We start from the raw sequence: 22062 nt of genomic DNA on the forward strand, positions 1-22062 counted from the left end.
GTGCTAGGAATACAGAGATGAGAAATGTAGCCAAGCCCTCAAGAAACTAGCAAGTGAGCCAGAAAAGTGAACAGTTGCAGTAGAATCACTGATGCTGTGGGAGTACCTGACATGGTTCCTGGCATATGGCAGGTACTCCAAAATTATCTATTAGTTAAATGGATAGATGGATGGATGAGTTAAAATAGGAAGTTTCTGGAAATACAGAGACTTAGCAGACTGCAAAATGGAGGAGGTGGGAAATTTCAGCTAGAACAGAGTGTGCAACTATGTGAAAATACAGGAAAGTGCAAATGAGAATGGAAATGTTGGAAATTTGAGTTTAGAGCCAAGATAAGGTTGATTCTAATGAGCTTTATGTGATACACTAAGTCACTGAGATATTAATCCAAGAGCAATGAGTCATGGAAGATGTTTAACCTATTGAATGTGAGAATCAGACCTGTGTTTTAGAAGGATCATTCTATTGACTTAACAGGAGGAAAAACTATTTATAAAACCTTTACTGTGTTCCAGGCTTCTTTTTAGGCTATGAAAATAGCTAGGAATAGAGACAAAGAAAGAACAAAAGAGAACAGATAGAACAAAAAGGACAAATGCCTTGAAGTAGGAGTGTGCTTGGAAAAGTTCAAGAAACCACAAGGACACCACTGTGACTAAAGCAAAGTGAGGAAGGGGAGACTGGTAGGGAAAAAAAAAGATCAGACTTTGACTTTTGCTCTACATAAAATGGGCTTCCCTGGTGACTCAGATAATAAAGAATCTGCCTACAATGCAGGAAACTTGGGTTTCATCCCTGGTTCGGGAAGAGCCCCTGGAAAAGGGAATGGCTACCTGCTCCAGTATTCTTGCCTGGAGAATTCCATGGACAGAGGAGCCTGGTATGTTACAGTCCATAGGGTCAGATATGACTGAGCAACTAACACTGTACCTACACTACATAATACATAAAATAGCTAGCAGAAGAGTGACATACTTTGACTTAGACATTTAAAAAATCACACAGGTAACTGAGTTGGGAGTACACTGGCAGAGTCAAAGGCAGAGATAAAAAGACTGCCAGGCAATTATTTCAGTGATCCAAGTAATAGATAATGGAAACTTGGACCTGTGAGACAGTGGAAGAGGCAGAGAGATGTGTTCAGATTGCTGAGTGTATTTTGAGTAAAGTGACAATGCTAGAGAAGTCATCAAAGAAAGAAATGAGGAGGCCAGACTAAGGCATAGCCTGGGACTATAAGTAGATGTTCTGAAAGATGTTAAAGGTGCAGTCAACAGGTTTGGGTAACCTATTGGGTGATAGAATGAATTCTAGAATGACTCCCACATTTCTGGCTCAAGTCACTGAAATCAGAAATTCAGGAATAGGAAGATTTGTTTTAGGGTGGTGGATGATGAGAAGACTTGGACCTGTGGATTTAGGGATGCCTGTGGATTGCTAAGGGTTTCCCAGGTGGTTCAGTGGTAAAAGAATCCACCTGCCAAGACAGGAGATGCAGATTCGATCCCTGGGTCAGAAGGTCCCCTGGAGGAGGAGATGGCAACCCGTTCCAGCATTTTTGCCTGGGAAATCCCATGGACAGTGGAGCCTGGCAAGCTACAGTCCATGGGGTTGCAAAGAGTCAAACGTGACTGAGCACACATGCTCATGGATTGCTGAAATACAAACACACAAGAAGCAGTTATGTACATTGTTCAGAGAGCCTGAGAGTATCTGGGAGTCATAAGGATTTAGAAGGAATCTGAAATTATGATTGTGAATGAGATTAGCGAGCTTGTATGGAGTAAAAAGGTAAGAAAGCCAAGAATTGAATTCTAGAAAACATCAGCAGTTAAGAAGCAGGCTAAATGGTCCATAACGAATAAAATCACAAACTTGTCACAGAACTGAAAGCTCCATTGACTTACCTACTTTTGCCATAAATCTAAGACAGAAAGCTAACTATGTGTGCCCAGTGTGACTCCTCTCACCACAGGCCAGCCAAAGGCTATGCTAACTAAGTAATATAATAAAAGCGTTTGTGTTACAAGAGGTGATCTTGCATCTTAGAGGGTCAGGTCTTTGTTTTCTTGACATTTAACTATGTAAACTTGGATAAATGAATCACAGTAGAATTGCCACTAGCCATATTATAAATCCTTCTGAGAGATGCTTTCTAGCTCTGAGCATGGAATTAAGGAATATATGTGTTCTTCCCATTTTTGACAGACTGACTCAAGCTACTTTACAATCACAAGGAGGAGCTGGTTGACCTCTTGAGCTCTGACCCAATTTTATTTGCCTAGGGACCTATCTTTCCTTCATCCTTTATTTTTTGGTCATGATTATGTTCTCTTGCGTTCTTCAATTTTTTCTATAAAATTTGACTATTCTTAGTTATAAAGCCTTATACAATCCTATGATGGCGCCAACCAACAAATGAAATAACATATGAATAGATCATGTGATCTAAGACAGCATGTGATTAAATTTCAGGAAGAGTTTCACATTTACAACTTTAAAAAAATATAAACTAAAACAGTAATACAATCATTTATATATTTATTAATTTAGAAAGAAACTGTCAAAGCTTTAGTAGCATTCAGTGCTGTGTAAAACTGATTCATTTGAATCTAAGTGATTAAAAATGAACACATATAAATAGGAAATTCACAGTTTCTACATTTTGATTCAGTAGTACTACTCCTAGATATTGGTATGCTTCCTTATAAAGATTAGAAGAGAAAACAGAAAAAAATGGTTGTTCTAGGGGCTTCCCTGGTGGCTCAAGTGGTAAAGAATCTGCCTGCCAATTCTGGAGAAGGAAGTGGCAACTCACTCCAGTATTCTTGCCTGGGGAATTCCATGGACAGAGAAGCCTGGGGGGCTACAGTCCATGGAGTCGCAAAGAGCTGGATACAACCGAGTGACTAACATACACACACACCAGTGTAGGAGACACAGGTTCAATCCCTGATCCAGGAAGATCCACATGCCTCAGAGCAATTAATCCTGTGCAACAAAACTATTTAGCCTATGCTCTAGAGCCCAGAAGCCACAACTACTGAGCCCACATGTTACAACTACTGAAGCCTCCCTCCAGCCCATAGTCTGTGCTCCACAGTAAGAGAAGCCACTTCAGTGAGAAACCTGGGCACCATAACTAGAGAGAAACCCCTGCTCGCCACAACTAGAGAAAAGCCCATGCAGCAACAAAGACCCAGCACAACCAAAAATAAATAAATTTATTTTTTTTAATGGTTGTGCTATAGCATTGTGATATAGGTTGCATTTTTTACAATTTTTTGAATATTTTTAATCCTGTAATGACAATCATCTCCACAAGTGCATAGAAGAGCAATGGTTTATTTCTGGATTATGTTGCTTATTCAATGCTGTGACAGAAACTTAATTCTTTCATATAAGTTGACAGTGATTTCTTACTGAGCTTTTGTAAGAAAACAGAATAAAGATGCCTGTCCCCCTAAAGCAGAGGACAGCTTCAGTGACCTTCATGTTCTAAAGAGGACAGCTCTCTATCATCTGCTTCCCTCTGTTTGTATCCTCAGTCTGGGAAAGGAAAAGAAAACAGTTTCTTGACTTCTCATCTTTTGTCCAAGACTCTGATCACATCTATGCTCTCTCTTCTCTCCTGTAATCTCAAGAAGTCCACAAAATGGGAAGCTGGTCCTGCTTTCTATTGAAAAGCCCCTATTGTTTTTACAGAGATTTCCGGACACTATGAAAAGATCTTGGTTGGAATTGAGCTGCATGTCTTATCATTGTAAATTTGTGCAAACTCAGTAGAAAGAAGCCTGACTGCTCTAGCACCTAATTTGTTAAGTGATGTCTTGAAACCAAAACCTGTGTAATTCTGTCTTTCTTTTTAACAGCTTAACATTGGGTGTGCCAATCAATTCAGCAGTGCTGCCCCAGTTCTCCTTCAGTACTCTCATGATGCTGGAATGTCCTGGTTTCTGGTGAAAGAAGGCTGTTACCCAGCTTCTGCAGGCAAGGGATGTGAAGGAAACTCCAGAGAACTGAGTGAACCCACCATGTATCACACGGGGGACTTTGAAGAATGGACAAGAATCACCATTGTTATTCCAAGGTCTCTTGCATCCAGGTAAAGTGCCCATTCTTACCATGTGCCATAGTTGCCATTTCTAAGGAGCATATATTTATCTCAATACCTTCATTTCATATATCTCAATAACCTAAAAGAATTCATAACCTCTAGCAGTATCTATCCAAGTAATGACTCTTGAGAAAATGACACACACATTTGTGAAACAGTTTATTCACTTACTCATCCATTCATTCATTCAACAAATACTTATTGAGCCACCTACCTGTGCCAAGTTCTTCCTGGGCACTGGGATTACAGCATTAACCAGAAGATGTTTAAAAGCTAAGTGAGTTATAAAGCATTATTGTAACAGACTTTCACTATGTGGTGATTTTTTTCTAACTTAATGCCTCCTTGAATAGACAATTTGAGATATCTCATCATTAAGATACATATTAATACAATAGAGAAAAAGATTTTAAATCAATTGACAGAAGCATGAGCTAAATGGATTAAGAACTTGAAGCAAATTAGTTTTTGTAATAAATCAACAAGTTTAACTCTTAGCTTCCTGGCAGCTAGGACAAAGTGTGAGAGGTCAGGAGATAGGGTCATTTGGTTCTCATTGTTGAATAAGATAAAAGAAAATATATACATTCTGATAAAAAAAATTAAGTGTACTTTTTTCTAAAATACATTTGTAGTGCCTATATGTATCTTTGTGTTGGGTGGAGTAGGTAACATCAAGATCAGTGTTTTAACTATATTTTTTTCATAAGATAAAAGAAGCATTCAAGTGGACACTTTTTAATTGAATCCTAGAACATAATATTCAATTGTGATTCAGTCAAAGCATTTCTGTGCAGACCTGAGATGATATAATAGGTCTATTTGTACTGCTGGTGATGTAATTTAATATAGAGGTTGCTGCTGCTGCTGCTGCTGCTGCTGCTGCTAAGTCGCTTCAGTCGTGTCCAACTCTGTGCGACCCCATAGACGGCAGCCCACCAGGCTTCCCCGTTCCTGGGATTCTCCAGGCAAGAATACTGGAGTGGGTTGCCATTTCCTTCTCCAGTGCATGAAAGTGAAAAGTGAAAGTGAAGTCGCTCAGTTGTGTCCAACTCTTAGTGAGCTACTCAGTAATGCCATTCAACATTATTTCCAGCCTTACTTTCTTCCTAGAATATGGTAGGACTCTTTAAAGTTAGGCATTGCCTAATGAAATGTGAGTGGAAATTTAACATATGACTTTGAGTCCATGTGCGTTTTGCCATCATATCTGTTTCATGAAAGCACCTTTTGTGATGAAGCTTACATCAGTCTGGGTCCTTGCATTTCTGCAATCAGCAGACTTTCTTACAACCTGTACTGGACATATAGCATAAGCCAGAAATAAACTTTTGTTGGGTTAACCCACTGAGACTGGGGGCTGCATATTACATCAGCATAACATATCTCATCCTGACTGACAGAATGATAAAAGCTAAGAACCTATGGGGGTGGTTTATCTATAATGTTTGTAGAGACCATTCTGTATATAATATTTCACCTAATTGATCACCAGATTTATATCTAGCTGGATATCCTGGTTGTGTTCTCTTCCTTCCTTGTTAATTAGTTATGCATACCTTCAAAAACTGCACCATAGATTTTGGTATACAGACTTCTCAGATAGGTAAGAAACTTGTATGGTCAGGATATATAAGTTTCTGTGGTAATCTACTAAACTTTGGAGCATAATCTTTAAATGCCAACTATTCCAAGAAAGAATTCATCAGTCATTGGATCTAAGATCAACTTATAAGTAATTTTTTGTCTTTGCATGCCAGTGTACTTTGTTGTGTATCAGAGAGATTCAAATGACTTGGTTTGTGCCAGAGTTGATGAGTTGACCTTCTTTAGTGAAATTTAATAATTTGACTTGCATTCTGCTTTAGTTAGGATACAGGTCTAGCTACTATAAAAGCAAAATAAATCAAATGCTTAACAAGGCTTAAACAAGATAGAAATCCATTCTTTACTGCATAATAGTCCAAAGGTGAGCAGTTCAGAAATGACAGGATATCTCTGCCATTCTGAACACACAACTTCTATCTCTGGATCCAAGGCAGCTATTCCAGACCTTGTTATACCTCTCAACCAGTGGAAGGAAAATGATCAGGAATGCATAGGTGCATTACTTTTTTTATATATAAATTTATTTATTCTAATTGGAGGATAATTACAATATTGTATTGGTTTTGCATTACTTTTTAAAAACTATCATTAGTCCTTTTTCATATCCCTCAGTAGAGCCTAGGATAATATTTGTACAGTTACCTATTGCTGTGCAATATTCCTCTCCAAAACATAGTGGCTTAAGACAGCAGTGGCTTATTATTTCTCATGGTTTTATGGAATTGATTGGGTAGTTCTTCTGCTCATCTCTCCTTTATAGTGTAGCTTTTTTCAGTTGGTAGGTTGATTAGTGTCTGGGATTAGTAGGACCTTTATCTCTATGTGGTTTTCATCCCAGTATCCACCCCAGTATTCATAACAATATCCACAATTGGGTGGTTCCAGTGTTAGAAAAAAACAAAAGTAGAAGCTGCCAGGCTCTATCTTACTGCCACATCCTAGGGGTCAAAGCAAGTCACAAGGCAAGTCTAGATACAGAGAGTGAGAAAACAGACTCCTCTTTTTGATAGAAAGTGCAGAAAAATCTTATAGAAGATATACATAAGTAGGTGTGATCCATGTGAAAGTGAAAGTTATTCAGTTGGGTCCAACTCTTTGTGACCCCACGGACTATACAGCCCATGGAATTCTCTAGGCCAGAATACTGCAGTGGGTAGCCTATCCGTTCTCCAGAAGATCTTCCCAACCCAGGATTCAAACCAGGATCTCCTGCAATGCAGGCGGATTCTTTACCAACTGAGCTACCAGTCATTGTTATAACAACCTAATATAGTTTGTCCTAGCCCTGTGATTCATATCTGTTCCCCATGAAAATACACTCACTTTCCTCCCAAGACCCTCAAAGACTTGTCCCATCATAGTATCAGGCTCTAAGTCACTTATCTCATATCAAGGTTCCCTGGATATGACTCACAGATCTAGGAACTGAAAAAAAAAAAAAAAAAGATTTATCTACCCCACCCCTACCCAACATACAACAATGAGATAAGATAAACATAATATAATAATAATATATATAACAACATAATAAACACTGCCCACTCAGGAAAATGAAAAGAATGGGAAGCACATAGCAAACACTGGTTCACCAGAATTCTGAAAGCCAACAAGATAGCTGTTACAGCAATGTCCAGGATAAGAAAGTTTGACAGTTCTCCTCCTGGTAAGTAGTTCCCTAATCTTTTGTTCTTCTCAGGTGTTTGTTCTACTCTATAGGCTTCATCCTCTGAGACATTTTTCCTTTTCCATAAGGACATATCTGCCTTTGGAGCTAAATAGCCCTTTCATCCTGCTTATTGCCCTTCTCAAACTGGGCATTGTAACATAGCAACCCTTGTAATCCTCACCCCCACCACTGCCCTTCTCTCCCCATGTTTTTCTGAAACTGTTCACTTCAGTTGCTCAGTTGTGTCTGACTCTTTGTGACACCATGGACTGCAGCATGCCAGGCCTCCCTGTCCATCACCAACTCCTAGAGTTTACTCAAACTCATGTCCATTAAGTCAGTGATGCCATCCAACCATCTCATCCTCTGTTATCCCCTTCTCCTCCCATCTTCAGTCTTTCCCAGCATGAGGGTCTTTTCAAATGAGTCAATTCTTCACATCAGGTGGCCAAAGTATTGGAGTTTCAGCTTCAACATGAGTCTTTCCAAGGAACACTCAGGACTGATTTCCTTTAGAATGGACTGGTTGGATCTTCTTGCAGTCCAAGGGACTCTCAAGAGTCTTCTCCAACACCACAGTTCAGAAGCATCAATTTTTCAGTGTTCAGCTTTCTTTATAGTCCAACTCTCATATCCATACATGACTACTGGAAAAAACATAGCCTTGACTAGATGGACCTTTGTTGGCAAATAATGTCTCTGCTTTTTAATATGCTGTCTAGGTTGGTCATAACTTTTCTTGCAAGGAGCAAGTGTCTTTTAATTTCATGGCTGCAGACACCATCTGCAGTGATTTTAGAGCCCAAGAAAATAAAGTCTGTCACTGTTTCCACTGTTTCCCCATATATTTGCCATTAAGTGATGGGACCAGATGTCATGATCTTAGTTTTCTGAATGTTGAGCTTTAAGCCAACTTTTCACTCTCCTCTTTCACCTTCATCAAGAGGCTCTTTAGTTCTTTTTCACTTTCTGCCATAAGGGTGGTGTCATCTGCATATCTGAGGTTATTGATATTTCTCCTGGCAATCTTGATTCCAGCTTGTGCTTCTTCCAGCCCAGCGTTTCTCATGATGTACTCTGCATATAACTTAAATAAGCAGGGTGACAATATACAGCTTTGACATACTCCCTTCCAATTTGGAACCAGTCTGTTGTTCCATGTCCAGTTCTAACTGTTGCTTCCTGACCTGCATACAGGTTTCTCAAGAGGCAGGTCAGGTGGTCTGGTATTCCCATTTCTTTAAGCATTTTCTATAGTTTGTGATGATCCACACAGTCAAAGGCTTTGGCATAGTCAATAAAGTAGAAATAGATGTTTTTCTGGAACTCTCTTGCTTTTTTGATAATCCAATGGATGTTGGCAATTTGATCTCTGGTTCCTCTGCCTTTTCTAAATCCAGTTTGAATATCTGGAAGTTCATGGTTCATGTACTGCTGAAGCCTGGCTTGGAGAATATTGAGCGTTACTTTACTAGTGTGTGAGATGAGTGCAATTGTGCAGTAGTTTGAGCATTCTTTGGCATTGCCTTTTTTTGGGATTGGAATGAAAACTAACCTTTTCTTCTGAAACTGTGGCCCAGCCTTATGTTTTCCAAATAGACAAGTGCAACATGTCATGAAGCTGGGGAGCATAAGGGGGTAAATCTTTGCTGCAGTGTCTAGAATACCAGGATATTGGAAGACATCACTTTAAAAGTAGTCCATAGAATCAGGAGCCAAGGAACACAATGCTGGTGTGATATCCCAAAGCCAGATAATATAGAGTTGAATCTGAAACTGCAGTTTGTTTGATGCTAAGTAGAATCACCCAGTTGGTAAAGCCACATCTGAGAAATAAGAAAAGACTGTCCTTATTATTACAAAATGAGCCAATATTTTGAGGCTTCCAATTTATCAATATTTTCTTAGATCTCAGCTTTTGGAAGACAAAATCTTATTCATTAGGATTTGGCTTCCTGGTTTGTTTGAATACTATCCAACTTGCTCGGGATGGCATTTGTGATAGAGAGCTCTCTACTACAGAATAGTAAATATGTTACTGCTTCAACCCAAGCAAATGAGCTATTATTTGTTTCTTCTGCAGTATGTTAAACTCAGATATCTCCAAATGCAGTGTTGGAAAGCTGAGAATTGTAAGTGAAAATTGTTAAAATTTGGAACTATTTTGCCACAAACCAACATGCTTATTATAATAGTTACTAGAACATTTTTCTTTTACAAATAATTCTAAGCTGATTTTCTCAAAGGAACAGTTTGTGCTCATGTTAATTCTCTTGGTTCTTGCCTACAGAGGAGGAACATTGGTGGTGGTAAATATGTGCTGGTACCTCCCTGCTGACTCTCATCCCGAACCATACAGCCACTCATCCTGCTCTTGGCTCTCTATGCCAAATGCAGAAAGTCAGCATCTCTGGGAAGGGCTAGAAGCTCAGCTGCTTAATATTCTGCCCAGTGTCTCCTCCACCACCACACATCACAAGACAAAGCAGTGCACAGGTGCTTACCTTCCTGGTTTAAGTGGCAGATGCAACACCCCTGTGAAGTGTGGTGGGCTGAAGGACAGGGGTAGAAACTGGTTCTCCAGGTCGCTCAGGCATCCTCTGAACAAAGATGACAATTGGAAAGGGAGTAAAGAGAGAGTGTGTTATCTTCTACTACCTTATCTGGAACATGCAGGATAAAGGGGAATTTTGCTTTCTGAGGGGCAGAAATTATAGATCCATGTTTCTCTGAGTTCTATTATAGAAACTTAAACAGAAAAGGCAAGTGTGACTTTAATTTAAAAAGACTTCTACCAGGGAATCAAAGTGTTTCTTTTTTATTATAGGTGTACAGCCTATCTTTTGGAAGGGGCACAGAGATCTTACCATTTTACTACAAACAATTGGCAAAAGATGCTTTTCACCAATTCCATTTATTTCCTTTGAAAGGAAAAATATCTTCACCGGTTAAATAATATTATGACTCTATTGGGAAGAATTTTCCTAAAGCCCATGGCTTTACAATTGTACTTTCTTTTTCTTTTCATTTTTTGGTTTTGCTTTGTTTTGCTAATCTTCAATTCTGTTCTCTTTTGCCTTAATAAATAAGACCAATACATTTTGAGTTAACTTCAAAGGAAATAAAAGATGCATTTACCTTCCTTTTGACACATTGAAAAATGTGTTAAGGCTTGCATTAATAGAAATTAATCACTGAAAAACTTTTTAAACCTAGTAAACAACATTGTTGCCTACATTTGTAAATGTGCCAAATGTAGATAACTTAAAATAATGAATAAGAAAGCCAGGGTTATGATTCAGTGTTGCCAAATTACCATAGTTATTTGAAGAGCCAGAAAGAAATGTACTCTGATACTGCTATATTATTTTCATAATAATAGAGGAGAAAAGGAACCATCTTTATCTACAATTATCTTTGATAGTCTTCATTAATCTTTAAGATTCTTCACTCTTCTTTACTTAGAGACTGAATTAACTCAAGAATCTATAAATAATGGCAGCATAATTAATTGGTATTTAGATAATCTAATCTATTGTCCCTCTTTAATGTTAGTAGAATTGAGAAGGAAGAGATGTTTTCTTGTTATGAAGTTATAGATGTAGGTGGGTTTCCATGTATTTGAAAGGAAACGAGATGTGTTAAAAGGATTGGAAATATTAGAAAGCAACTGGGAAAAGTTTTAGTTTGGCAGCCTCAAAACTTATGAGGAAAATAGGACTGGGCAGTAGCCCAGGCCACTCGTGTTCCAGGGTTTTGAAGCACTGGGACCAGGTCCCTCTTTTGTTTGTTGGCAGTTACCAGTGTTCGTTGGCAGCCCAGCTGGTTGCTAAGTTTGTAGAAAAAGCATCTTGAAGACTTCAAGATGAAAAGTGAAGAAGGCAAGGAAGGCAACAGGTGAGAATAGAGCTGTCAGTACAAACTTGATTCTTTCCTACCAGAATCATGCAAATGGCAGAGCCATAGTCCCCTTATTTGTCCTAACAAAGTACATTCTATTTGATGGTTTCAAAGATTCCCAAATATCCTCTTAAAATATGCAAGAATAAAAAAAGCTATGTTTCTGGCCATCAGAATCTTCTTTATCTGAAATCCTCCTGATATTTAGACATTTATGCTGAAGAAAATATCAAGAAGTTTTGAGAAAGATTTGAGAGAGACACTTTTGAAGGTTAAGTGTCCAATCAAGTGAACGTGACTTCCAAATAAATATGTATCTCTTGAGTTTTTCTGAACTGTTCTGTATTTCAGTGCTTTGGTATGAGATATTGGTACAAGAAACACATGTGCTGTTTTTCCCAACAGTAAGACCAGATTCCGATGGATCCAGGAGAGCAGCTCCCAGAAGAATGTGCCTCCTTTTGCTTTGGATGGCGTATACATATCAGAGCCTTGTCCCAGTTACTGCAGTGGCCATGGGGACTGCGTTTCAGGGGTGTGTTTCTGTGACCTGGGGTACACTGGTAAGGCTGCAGACAAGTCTGATGATCTGTTTGTAAAATATTCATCTCTGAGTACTATATTTCATGTTACTTTTTCCAAGGAAATATATTCTTAAGTATTTATTCTTAAGTCCCAAAATTATAGAAATTTGTAACCTAGGCAAATGAGGCACTGAAATATTTTGTAGTTTTGAGCTGCCTAAGAAGGGAAAGCATGATAACACATATTTCATCCCTTAAGTATATTCATTTACTAATAATAGTGATAATAATTAACATTACTTGAATCCCTACTTCATGCCAAGCCCTACAGTAGGTGTTTTTTATTTCACCTCATTTAATTCACAGATAACCCTATAACATAGTACTGTCGTTGTCCCTGTTTACACTTGAGGAAACAGACACAAAGACACACAGTAACTGTCCCAAGGTCACACAGCTAAATGTTGCTAGAGCTCAGCTTTAATCCCTGGCAGCCAAGCTCTTAAGCATTAGGCGTCCTGTGCTCTTTACATTGCTTTTATACGAAGTGTAATTTTATACATTTAAAGTAAAAGTCAACTTACGAAATGATAAATGCAAGACTGCCAAACAAAAACTTAACAAGAGAAGTATTTTTTGACCACAATCACCCTTAGATGTTGCTACAAGCAAAAGCAAAAAGGAAGCTGAGATTAAAGAGTAAAATGGGAGAAAATATTATAAGCTTTGTAATCTTTTTATAGAATTTTTCCTGGAATTAACTTCAAAGGATCCTTCCCAGCTTTTCAGTGTTCTGCTCTTCATCTGGCATGTGACTAAAGACACACATATGTTGTTACAGGCCTTCTGTAGAGTGTTGTCACTCATAGTTTCAGGGTGTTTTTTCTTAAATCTGGGATAAACTCCCTATATTGATCCTCTAATACGAGGACAACAAATGAGCACGTTTTGTTTGTGGACAAAATCTTGTATCTCAGTTTACACAAATCCTCTGTTTAACAAAAATCATGAGACCGTGTGGTTCCCTCTGTGTTTGTGTTTAAAATTTTAGAATAATAGAAGCAGAATACTGTTTTGATGATAGTAGAGATGACTGTCGGAGAAGGCAGTGGCACCCCACTCCAGTACTCCTGCTTGGAAAATCCCATGGATGGAGGAGCCTGTTAGGCTGCAGTCCATGGGGTCTCTGAGGGTCGGACACGACTGAGCAACTTCACTTTCACTTTTCACTTTCATGCATTGGAGAAGGAAATGGCAACCCACTCCAGTGTTCTTGCCTGGAGAATCCCAGGGACGGGGGAGCCTGGTGGGCTGCTGTCCATGGGATCACACAGAGTCAGACATGACTGAAGTGACCTAGCAGCAGCAGCAGCAGTGATGACTGTATTTCAGGCAGATGCTTGAGGTTTGAATTTTCATACGGTTTCTTCCCCCTAACACCTATAGCAATGTCTCCTTTGCCCACACACTAATGTACCTTCTAATGTTTCATGATTTTAACAAAACCTGTCTCCTCTGTATTTCTTTTCTCGGAAGCTGCACAAGGAACCTGTGTGTCTATTGTCCCTAATCACAGTGAGATGTTCGATAGATTTGAGGGGAAGCTCAGCCCGCTGTGGTACAAGATAACCGGAGGCCAGGTTGGAACAGGCTGTGGAACACTTAATGATGGCAAGTCTCTCTACTTCAGTGGCCCTGGAAAAAGGGAAGCGAGGACTGTCCCTCTGGACACCAGGAATATCAGGTAAGTAGTTAACTGGTCACTTCTTCATGAACATAATATTTACCTTACTGTATGATCTAACCTAAAACACTGTTCTTTTCAGAGTTCACATAGTGATGTTTCTCTACATAGATTCTGATATATAAAAATGAAGCATAAATTTATAATAAAATAGATTCTGCAAAACTTATACTCTAATTCGTTAATCAGCATGCAGTCATCACCAAGGCCTGTGTGTCTAATATATGTCAGCTTGGTTTTCTAAAGTTCTCTGTTATTATGAAGATTATTTGATATTAATTTTAATATATGCCAAGAGAAACAAATAATTTTTTGCAACTTTGAATTCTGTGTCCAAAAATGTGGTGCCCCATTTATCTAAGTTTATTTGTATTCACTTATTGAAGGCTATTCCAGAAATTTAAAATACCTACACTGACACCTACTGGTACAATAAATAAGTGCTTAGTTTTAAGGGCAAATGAAATAGTAGCACATCTAAAATATAACTGTGCTTCTTTAGTTCTAATCAAATTATTTTAGAATTGGAAGAAAGGAAAAGAAATGTTTGAAGCTTTTAGAGCTTCTTCTCACTAAAATCTGGATTCTGTGTCATATGTTTTCTACCTTCAGTCTCTTTCCCCTTCCTTCTGAGTCCTTCTCACAGAGCTAACCCTGTCATGTAGCTTGGTTTATAGTGACTGAGGCATAGATTACATCGCACTAATTGAGAGACAGTTGTTAAAAATTAAACCATCTGAGTTTAAATCCATAGTAGAAGTAATTGTCTGGCCCTAAACAAATGTAACATACAAGTTTTTAATGTTAGATTTTTCCTCCTGAGTTTCCAAGGATAGTATCATCTCAATTTAAAGGAATTCCATTTCAGTGATTTCATTAAGTTGCCTCAGAGTGTCATAGGGAAATGAAGTTAACTTGTTTCCTTTTGTTTAAATCATTATTCCAAAATAAAATTAATGGTCATATCAATTAACTTTTCTGAATGGTTATAGAATTAGCCTACTATCTAATCTATGTAGTTTCTGCTTGTCATATGCCCTTTGTGTTTAAAAACAGTACCTAAGAATTACAGGAGTTTTACTTTTTACTGTGTCAAAATACAGAAGGCTAGATGTCTTCTGAACTCATGTTTTTAAGTAAACTGAGGTGTGGTGTTTTGGGTTTTTTCCCCCCAGACTCGTTCAGTTTTATATACAAATTGGAAGCAAAACTTCAGGGATTACCTGCATCAAACCAAGAGCTAGAAATGAAGGTAAGGTGCTATATTTCCATAAAAACTACAGTTACTCCTAGCAAAGTAGTTCTTTCTCCTCCCAAAGTTTGGCTGAAATTTTGTAAACTGATTTATTGTTCAATTGCTCAGTCATATCTGACTCTTCACAACCCCATGGACTGAAGCACACCAGGCTTCCCTGTCCTTCATCATCTCTGAGAGCTTGCTCAAACTCATGTCCATTGAGTCACTGATGCCATCCAACCATCTCATCCTCTGTCATTCCCTTCTCCTCCTGCCTTCAATCTTCCCCAGCATCAGGGTCTTTCCTAGTCAGTCAGCTCTTTGCATCAGGTGGCCAAGTATTGGAGCTTCAGCTTCAGCCTCAGTCCTTCCAGTGAATATTCAGGGTTGATTTCCTTTAGGATTGACTGATTGGATCTCCTTGCAGTCCAAGGGACTCTCCAGAGTCTTCTCCAGCACCGCAGTTCAAAAGCATCAATTCTTCTGTGCTCAACCTTCTTATTGGTCCAACTCTCACATCCATACATGACTACTGGAAGAACCATAGCTTTAACTAGATGGACCTTTCTCAGCAAAGTAATGTGTCTGCTTTTTAATATGCTGTCTAGGTTTGTCTTAGCTTTTCTTCCAAGGAGCAAGCATTTTTTTTCATTTCATGGCTGCAGTCACCATCTGCAGGGATTTGGGAGCCCCAAAAAATGAAGTCTGTCACTATTTCCATTGTTTCCTCATCCATTTGCCATGAAATGATGGGACCGGATGCCATGATCTTTGTTTTTTGAATGTTGAGCTTTAAGCCAAGTTTTTCACTCTCCTCTTTCACTTTCAACACGAGACTTTTTAGTTCCTCTTTACTTTCTGCCATAAGGGTGGTGTCATCTGCATATCTGAGGTTATTGACATTTCTCCTGGCAATCTTGATTCCAGCTTATGCTTCATCTAGCCTGGCATTTCGCGTGATGTACTCTGCATGTAAGTTAAATAAGCAGGGTAACAATATACACTCTTAATGTACTCCTTTCCCAATTTGGAACCAGTCTGTTGTTCTATGTCTGATTGTAACTGTTGCTTGTTGACCTACATACAGGTTTCTCAAGAGGCAGGTAACGTGGTCTGGTATTCCCATCGCTTGAAGAATTTTCCACATTTTGTTGTGATCCATACAGTCAAAGGCTTTAGCATAGTCAATGAAGCAGAAGTAGATGTTTTTCTGGAATTCTCTTGCTTTTTCGATGATCCAACAGATGCTGACAATTTGATCTCTGGTTCCTCTGCCTTTTCTAAATCCAGTTTGAACATCTGGAAGTTCTCAGTTCACATACTACTGTTGAACCCTAGCTTGGAGAATTTTGAGCACTACTTTACTAGCGTGTGAAATGAGTACAATTGTGTGGTAGTTTGAACATTCTTTGTAAATGGATACACTACCCTAAATCATTCCTTCTCCTCTCCATCAGTAAACGGGTAACTGCAGAGAGCCCTGGTCTCTAAGTTTCCTCATCCAGATCCTTAAGCCTAGAAACATATTTGTTTTGGGAAAACCTGTTCCTTTACAGGAATTCCCAAGTGGCACTAATGGTAAAGAACCCACCTGCCAATGCAGGAGACATAAGAGGTGTTGGTTCGACCCCTGGGTCAGGAAGATCCCCTGGAGGAGGACATGGCAACCCATTCTGGTATTCTTGACTGGAGAATCCCATGAACAGAGGATCCTGGCAGGGTACAGTCCATAGGCTCGTAAAGAATCAGACATGACTAAAGCTACATAGCACACACACACACATTCCTTTATAACTTTACACAAGGAGAAAACAAAACTGCAGAGACTTAAATTCAGCACTGTAGGGGACTAGGAATGATTGCAGTTCATACACTGCTTCCTGCCTGTAAACAGATCCTTTGGTAGAAGGAGCAGTTGTTGGTTATAATAAATATGAATTTTTACTGAGCAGTTATATATGCAAGGCACTGTTCCAGGTGTTCTATCTGTTAATGCACTTAATCCTCACCATATCCCTTTGCCATAGGTACTATAATTTATCCTATTTTACAGATGTAGATGTTGGGGCACAGAGAGGACAAATAACTTACTCAAGATCACGCTATCAGTAAGTGGACGAGCAGAGATTCAGACCACTAGAGCCTATTCCTCTCCCCTTCCCCAGATCCCTATTCTCTCAGACATCCACACCATCTTCTGCCTCCATGATTCAGTGCTGAAAGAAATGCAAAAACACTTCAAGTATACATAGTTGGCCTTCAGTTGCTATACAGATATGATAGGATTCCTTAAGGGACCCTACCTATGAGTTGGTTCCTGGCATAAAATCCATAAGCTTCTCAGATGGATCCTCCTCCAAACTTTGATCTCATGAAAAGCATGTGAAGAATTTTGCAGCTTTCAAGTTTGTTATTGTCTCAGGCATAACTATGTAAAACATATTGGCTTAAACACTACAGTAGCCATTAGTCAGTAGAGCCACCGATAGCTCTGTTCATCAGTTCTAAATATCCTTGGCCTTATCATTAGTAATTGAAAGCTTCCTTGACTTTTCTAAGTATCTCAGTACTGTTAGTCTAGTAATTATCCAGATCATCTATACATTGAATCAGCAGTCTAGAAACTTGTATTTTGTATTTCCTGGTCTCTTTGACAGCGTTTATTAAGAATCTGCTCTAAGCTAGGCACTGTTCTAAGTTTCATGGATACAGTGTCACCAAAAGACAGATGCATCAGTCTTGATGAGCTAGGTTATGCTACAGTGACAGGCAACTCTCAGTCTCTGTGGGTTAAAACATCAGATTTGTCCTCTGTGCTGCATTTTCCTCATGGGTCATCTGAGGTTCTCATCCAGCACCCAGGATAATGAAGCAGCTGCTGGGTAGCTTCTGGGTGTTGCCAGCCATGTGGTGGAAGGAAAGAGCACATATGGTAAAGGGGACAAGAAATGCAAACTGCCATGTAGCAGGATGGCAGTAATGAGCACAACAGACAAAAGCGCTACCGTTAAGAGAACTTATATTGTAGTAAGAGGAGTCAGAACATCAAGAATAAAAGAAATGAGCAGGATGTTAGATTGATGGGCTAGAGAGAAATAAATAAGCTGATGAGATAGAAAGTAAACTTATGCTGGGAAAGATGCTGATTTCAACAGAGTGATCTGGGAGTGGACTTACTGAGAAAGTGACATTTAAAATGAAATCTAAAGGGGAAAGTGTTAGTTGCTCAGTCATGTCTGGCTCTTTGTGACCCCATGGACTGTAGCCCACCAGGCTCCTCTTTCCATGGGATTTCCCAGGCCAGAATACTGGAGTGGGTAGTCATTCTCTTCTTTAAGGGTCCTTCCTGATCTGGGGATCAAACCTGGATCTCCTCCATTGCAGGCAGATTCTTTACTATCTGAGCCACCAGGAGAAGGCTTCCCCGGTAGCTCAGCAGTAAAGAATCTGCCAGCAATGCAGGAGACTGGTTCCATACCTGGGTTGAGAAGATCCCCTGGAGGAGCAAATGGCAATCCCCTCAGTATTCTTGTCTGGGAAATCCCATGGACAGAGGAACCTGGTGGGCTGCAGTCCAGTTCAGTTCCTATGACGGGCTGCAGTCCGTAGGATTGCAAATAGTCAGACACAACCAAGCACACACATTAATGGTGAAAAAAGCCACAACAGAAAGAGCTTAAGGCAAGTTTTCCAGTCAGAAGAAACAGCAAAGGCCATGAGGTAGAAAAGAGTTGTGGTGTTGGAAGAACAGAAAGAAGGCCAGATGGCCTGGGGCTCGTTAAGGTTTAGGAGTGCTGGGGAGAAGAAGGAGAGGGACAGAGCCAGGTCACGCAGAGCCTTGCTGGCCATGGAACAGAGGTGGGATTGGAATCCACTGTATTGGAAACAACTGAAGACTTTTAGGTCAGGCAGTGACATAACCTGATTTAAATTTTTATAGAATCACCCTACAGAAACAATATGTAGTTCAAAACAAGAGTATCTCTAGAGCACATTCTCCACCCACATGGAAACAGGAGCTTTGAGGGATGCAAAGGTAGACGGAGTTCTGTCCCAGAATCTTGCTTATTGACTGGAGAGGTGGAGAACCTGAATGTTGTCTTTAAACCTTGTGATAGAATTGCTATTTAAAAGTAGTTCGTGGTTGGAACATGAAGCAACTGTGTGCATGTGCATATATGTATGACTCTTCTGAAAATTACAAATCCATACCCCTATTTGTATATGAGGAAAAAAAAAGAAACTCTGACCAGGGTATAGTGGGAAGCATCCACTTACTGACCAGAGGCTGTCCTCTACTTTAACCTCTGATTATAATTGCTCTCATCTGCCTTCTGGGACTTTTTCCCTTTAGGAACACAACTTCTTCTCAACAACCCTGAGCCGTTTTCTTGAACTCACTGCTGCCTGTGTAATTTACATCCCACAGGCATTTCTCAGCCTTTTATTGAAAACTGGTTGTTAAAATGTAAATCTGCCTAAATCCTTGAACAAATCTCTTCCAGTGATAAAAGTAAAGATTTTCTGCATACTCAAGCTGAAGCCTCAATTTGCATATTTGGAATTAAAATCAAAATTAGGCTATTTTCAGTAAGACTGGGAAGAATGAGGATGGAGGTGTCATTTTAAAAGGGCAATGTTTTATGTTCCTTAAATATTTGGTAGTTGAGCTGAAATGGCTTGGTTTATTCCCATGGACAGTGTTTAGATGACACAGCTAAAGAGGGTCAGTTCAATTCAGTCACTCAGTCATGTCTGACTCTTTGCGACACCATGGACTGCAGCACACCAGGCTTCCCTGTTCATCACCAACTCCCAGAGTTTGCTCAAACTCATGTCCATTGAGTCAGTGATGCCATCGAACCATCTCATCCTCTGTCGTCCCCTTCTCTTCCTGCCTTCAGTCTTTCCCAGCATCAGAGTATTTTCTAATGAGTCAGTACTTTGTATCAGGTGGCCAAAGTATTGGAGTTTCAGCTTCAGCATCAGTCCTTCCAATGAATATTCAAGGTTGATTTCCTTGACTGGTTTGATCTCCTTGCTGTCCAAGGGACTCTCTCTCTCTCTTCTTGCTGTCCAAGGGACTCTCAAGAGTCTTCTCCAACACCACAGTTCAAAAGCATTAATTCTTCAGTGCTCAACCTTCTTTATGGTCCAACTCTCACATCCATACATGACTACTGTAAAAACCATAGCTTTGACTAGATGGACCTTCGTCGGCAAAGTAATGTGTCTGTTTTTTAATAGGCTGTCTAGGTTTTTCATAGCTTTTCTTCTAAGAAGCAAGCGTTTTTTTCATTTCATGGCTACAGTCACCATCTGCAGTGATTTTGGAGCCCAAGAAAAACAGGCCCAGAGATTGATAAAAAATAGATAGAGATACTGCTGTTTCCCTTTCTTGCATTTCTCCATTCTTTCATACTTACCTGAGAGGCATTCCATTGACCTGAAGAATTGGGGGCCTCCTCTCTGCAGATCTTGCGGTTGCCTGCAGGTGTATGTGACAGTCCTGAAAAAGCTAATGTGGAGGAAGGCAGCAGGCAGAAACCAATTGGAGCAGGGACCACTTGAGCCGTAATTCTCATATGCTCATATACATCTGAGTCCTTTCAGTTCAGTTCAGTTCAGTTGCTCAGTCGTGTCCGACTCTTTGCAACACCATAGACTGCAGCATGTCAGGCCTCCCTGTCAATCACCAACTACTGGAGTTTACTCAAACTCATGTCCACTGAGTCGATGATGCCATCCAACCATCTCATCCTCTGTCATCCCCTTCTCCTCCCACTTTCAATCTTTCCCAGCATGAGGGTCTTTTCAAATGAGTCAGTTCTTCGCATTAGGTGGCCGAAGTATTGGAGTTTCAGCATCAGTCCTTCCAATGAATATTCAGGACTGATTTCCTTTAGGATGGACTGGCTGGATCTCCTTGCTGTCCAAGGGACTCTCAGGAGTCTTCTCCAACACCACATTTCAAAAGCATTAATTCTTCAGCACTCAGATTTCTTTATAGTCCAACTCTCACATCCATACATGACTACTGGAAAATCTATAGCCTTGACTAGATGGGCCTTTGTTGGCAAAGTAATGTCTCTGCTTTTTAATAAGCTGTCTAGGTTAGTCATAACTTTTCTTTCAAGGAGCAAATGTCTTTTAATTTCATGGCTACAGTCACCATCTTCAGTGATTTTGGAGCCCCCAAAAATAAAGTCTGTCACTGTTTCCACTGTTTCCCCGTTTATTTGCCATGAAGTATGGGACCAGATGCCATGAAAGTATGAGACCAGATGCAATGATCTTAGTTTTCTGAATGTTGAGTTTTAAGCCAACTTTTTCACTCTCCTCTTTCACTTTCATCAAGAGGCTTTTTAGTTCTTTGCTTTCTGCCATAATGGTGATGTTATCTGCGTATCTGAGGTTATTGATGTTTCTCCCGGCAATCTTGAGTCCAGCTTGTGCTTCATCCAGTCCAGCATTTCTCATGATGTACTCTGCATATAAGTTAAATAAGCAGGGTGACAATATACAGCCTTGACACACTCCTTTTCCTATTTGGAAGCAGTCTGTTGTTCCATGTCCAGCTCTAACTGTTGTTCTTGACCTGCATACAGATTTCTCAAGATGCAAGTTAGGTGGTCTGGTATTCCCATTTCTTTAAGAATTTTCCACAGTTTGTTGAGATACACACAGTCAAAGGCTTTAGTGTAGTCAATAAAGCAGAAGTAAATATTTTTCTGTAACTCTCTTGCTTTTTCGATGATCCACGAGATGTTGACAATTTGATCTCTGGTTCCTCTGCCTTTTATAAATCCAGCTTGAACATCTGGAAGTTCACGGTTCATGTACTGTTGAAGCCTGGCATTATTTTGTGTAATTTTGAGCATTACTTTGCTAGCCTGTGAGATGAGTGCAATTGTGTGATAGTTTGAGCATTCTTTGGCATTGCCTTTCTTTTGGATTGGAATGAAAACTGGCCTTTTCCAGTCCTGTGGCCACTGCTGAGTTTTCCAAATTTGCTGGCATATTGAGTACAGCACTTTCCAAGCATCATCTTTTAGGATTTGAAATAGCTCAACTGGAATTCCATCACCTCCACTATCTTTGTTTGTAGTGATGCTTCCTAAGGCCCACTTGACTTCGTATTTCAGGATGTCTGGCTTCGCATGTCGGATATCTGGCTCTAGGCGAGTGATCACACCATCGTGATTATCTGGGTTGTGAAGATCTTTTTTTGTATAGTTGTTCTGTGTATTCTTACCATCTCTCCT

General features: G+C 39.7%; 1 protein-coding gene across 3 annotated transcripts in view; it reads left to right on the top strand.

The window, feature by feature from the left end:
• The window catches only part of RELN (reelin), a 558183-nt gene that overhangs the window by 438317 nt on the left and 97804 nt on the right, over positions 1 to 22062 (top strand). For all 3 annotated transcript variants that reach the window (XM_027539733.1, XM_027539731.1, XM_027539732.1), the window contains exons 28-31: positions 3874 to 4106; positions 11698 to 11855; positions 13353 to 13560; positions 14736 to 14812. In XM_027539733.1, coding sequence (XP_027395534.1) covers positions 3874 to 4106; positions 11698 to 11855; positions 13353 to 13560; positions 14736 to 14812 — 676 coding nt within the window. The remainder of the gene's footprint in view (positions 1 to 3873; positions 4107 to 11697; positions 11856 to 13352; positions 13561 to 14735; positions 14813 to 22062) is intronic.

Source organism: Bos indicus x Bos taurus, chromosome 4, assembly GCF_003369695.1.
Source record: "Bos indicus x Bos taurus breed Angus x Brahman F1 hybrid chromosome 4, Bos_hybrid_MaternalHap_v2.0, whole genome shotgun sequence".
Classification (NCBI taxonomy): Eukaryota; Metazoa; Chordata; class Mammalia; order Artiodactyla; family Bovidae; genus Bos; species Bos indicus x Bos taurus.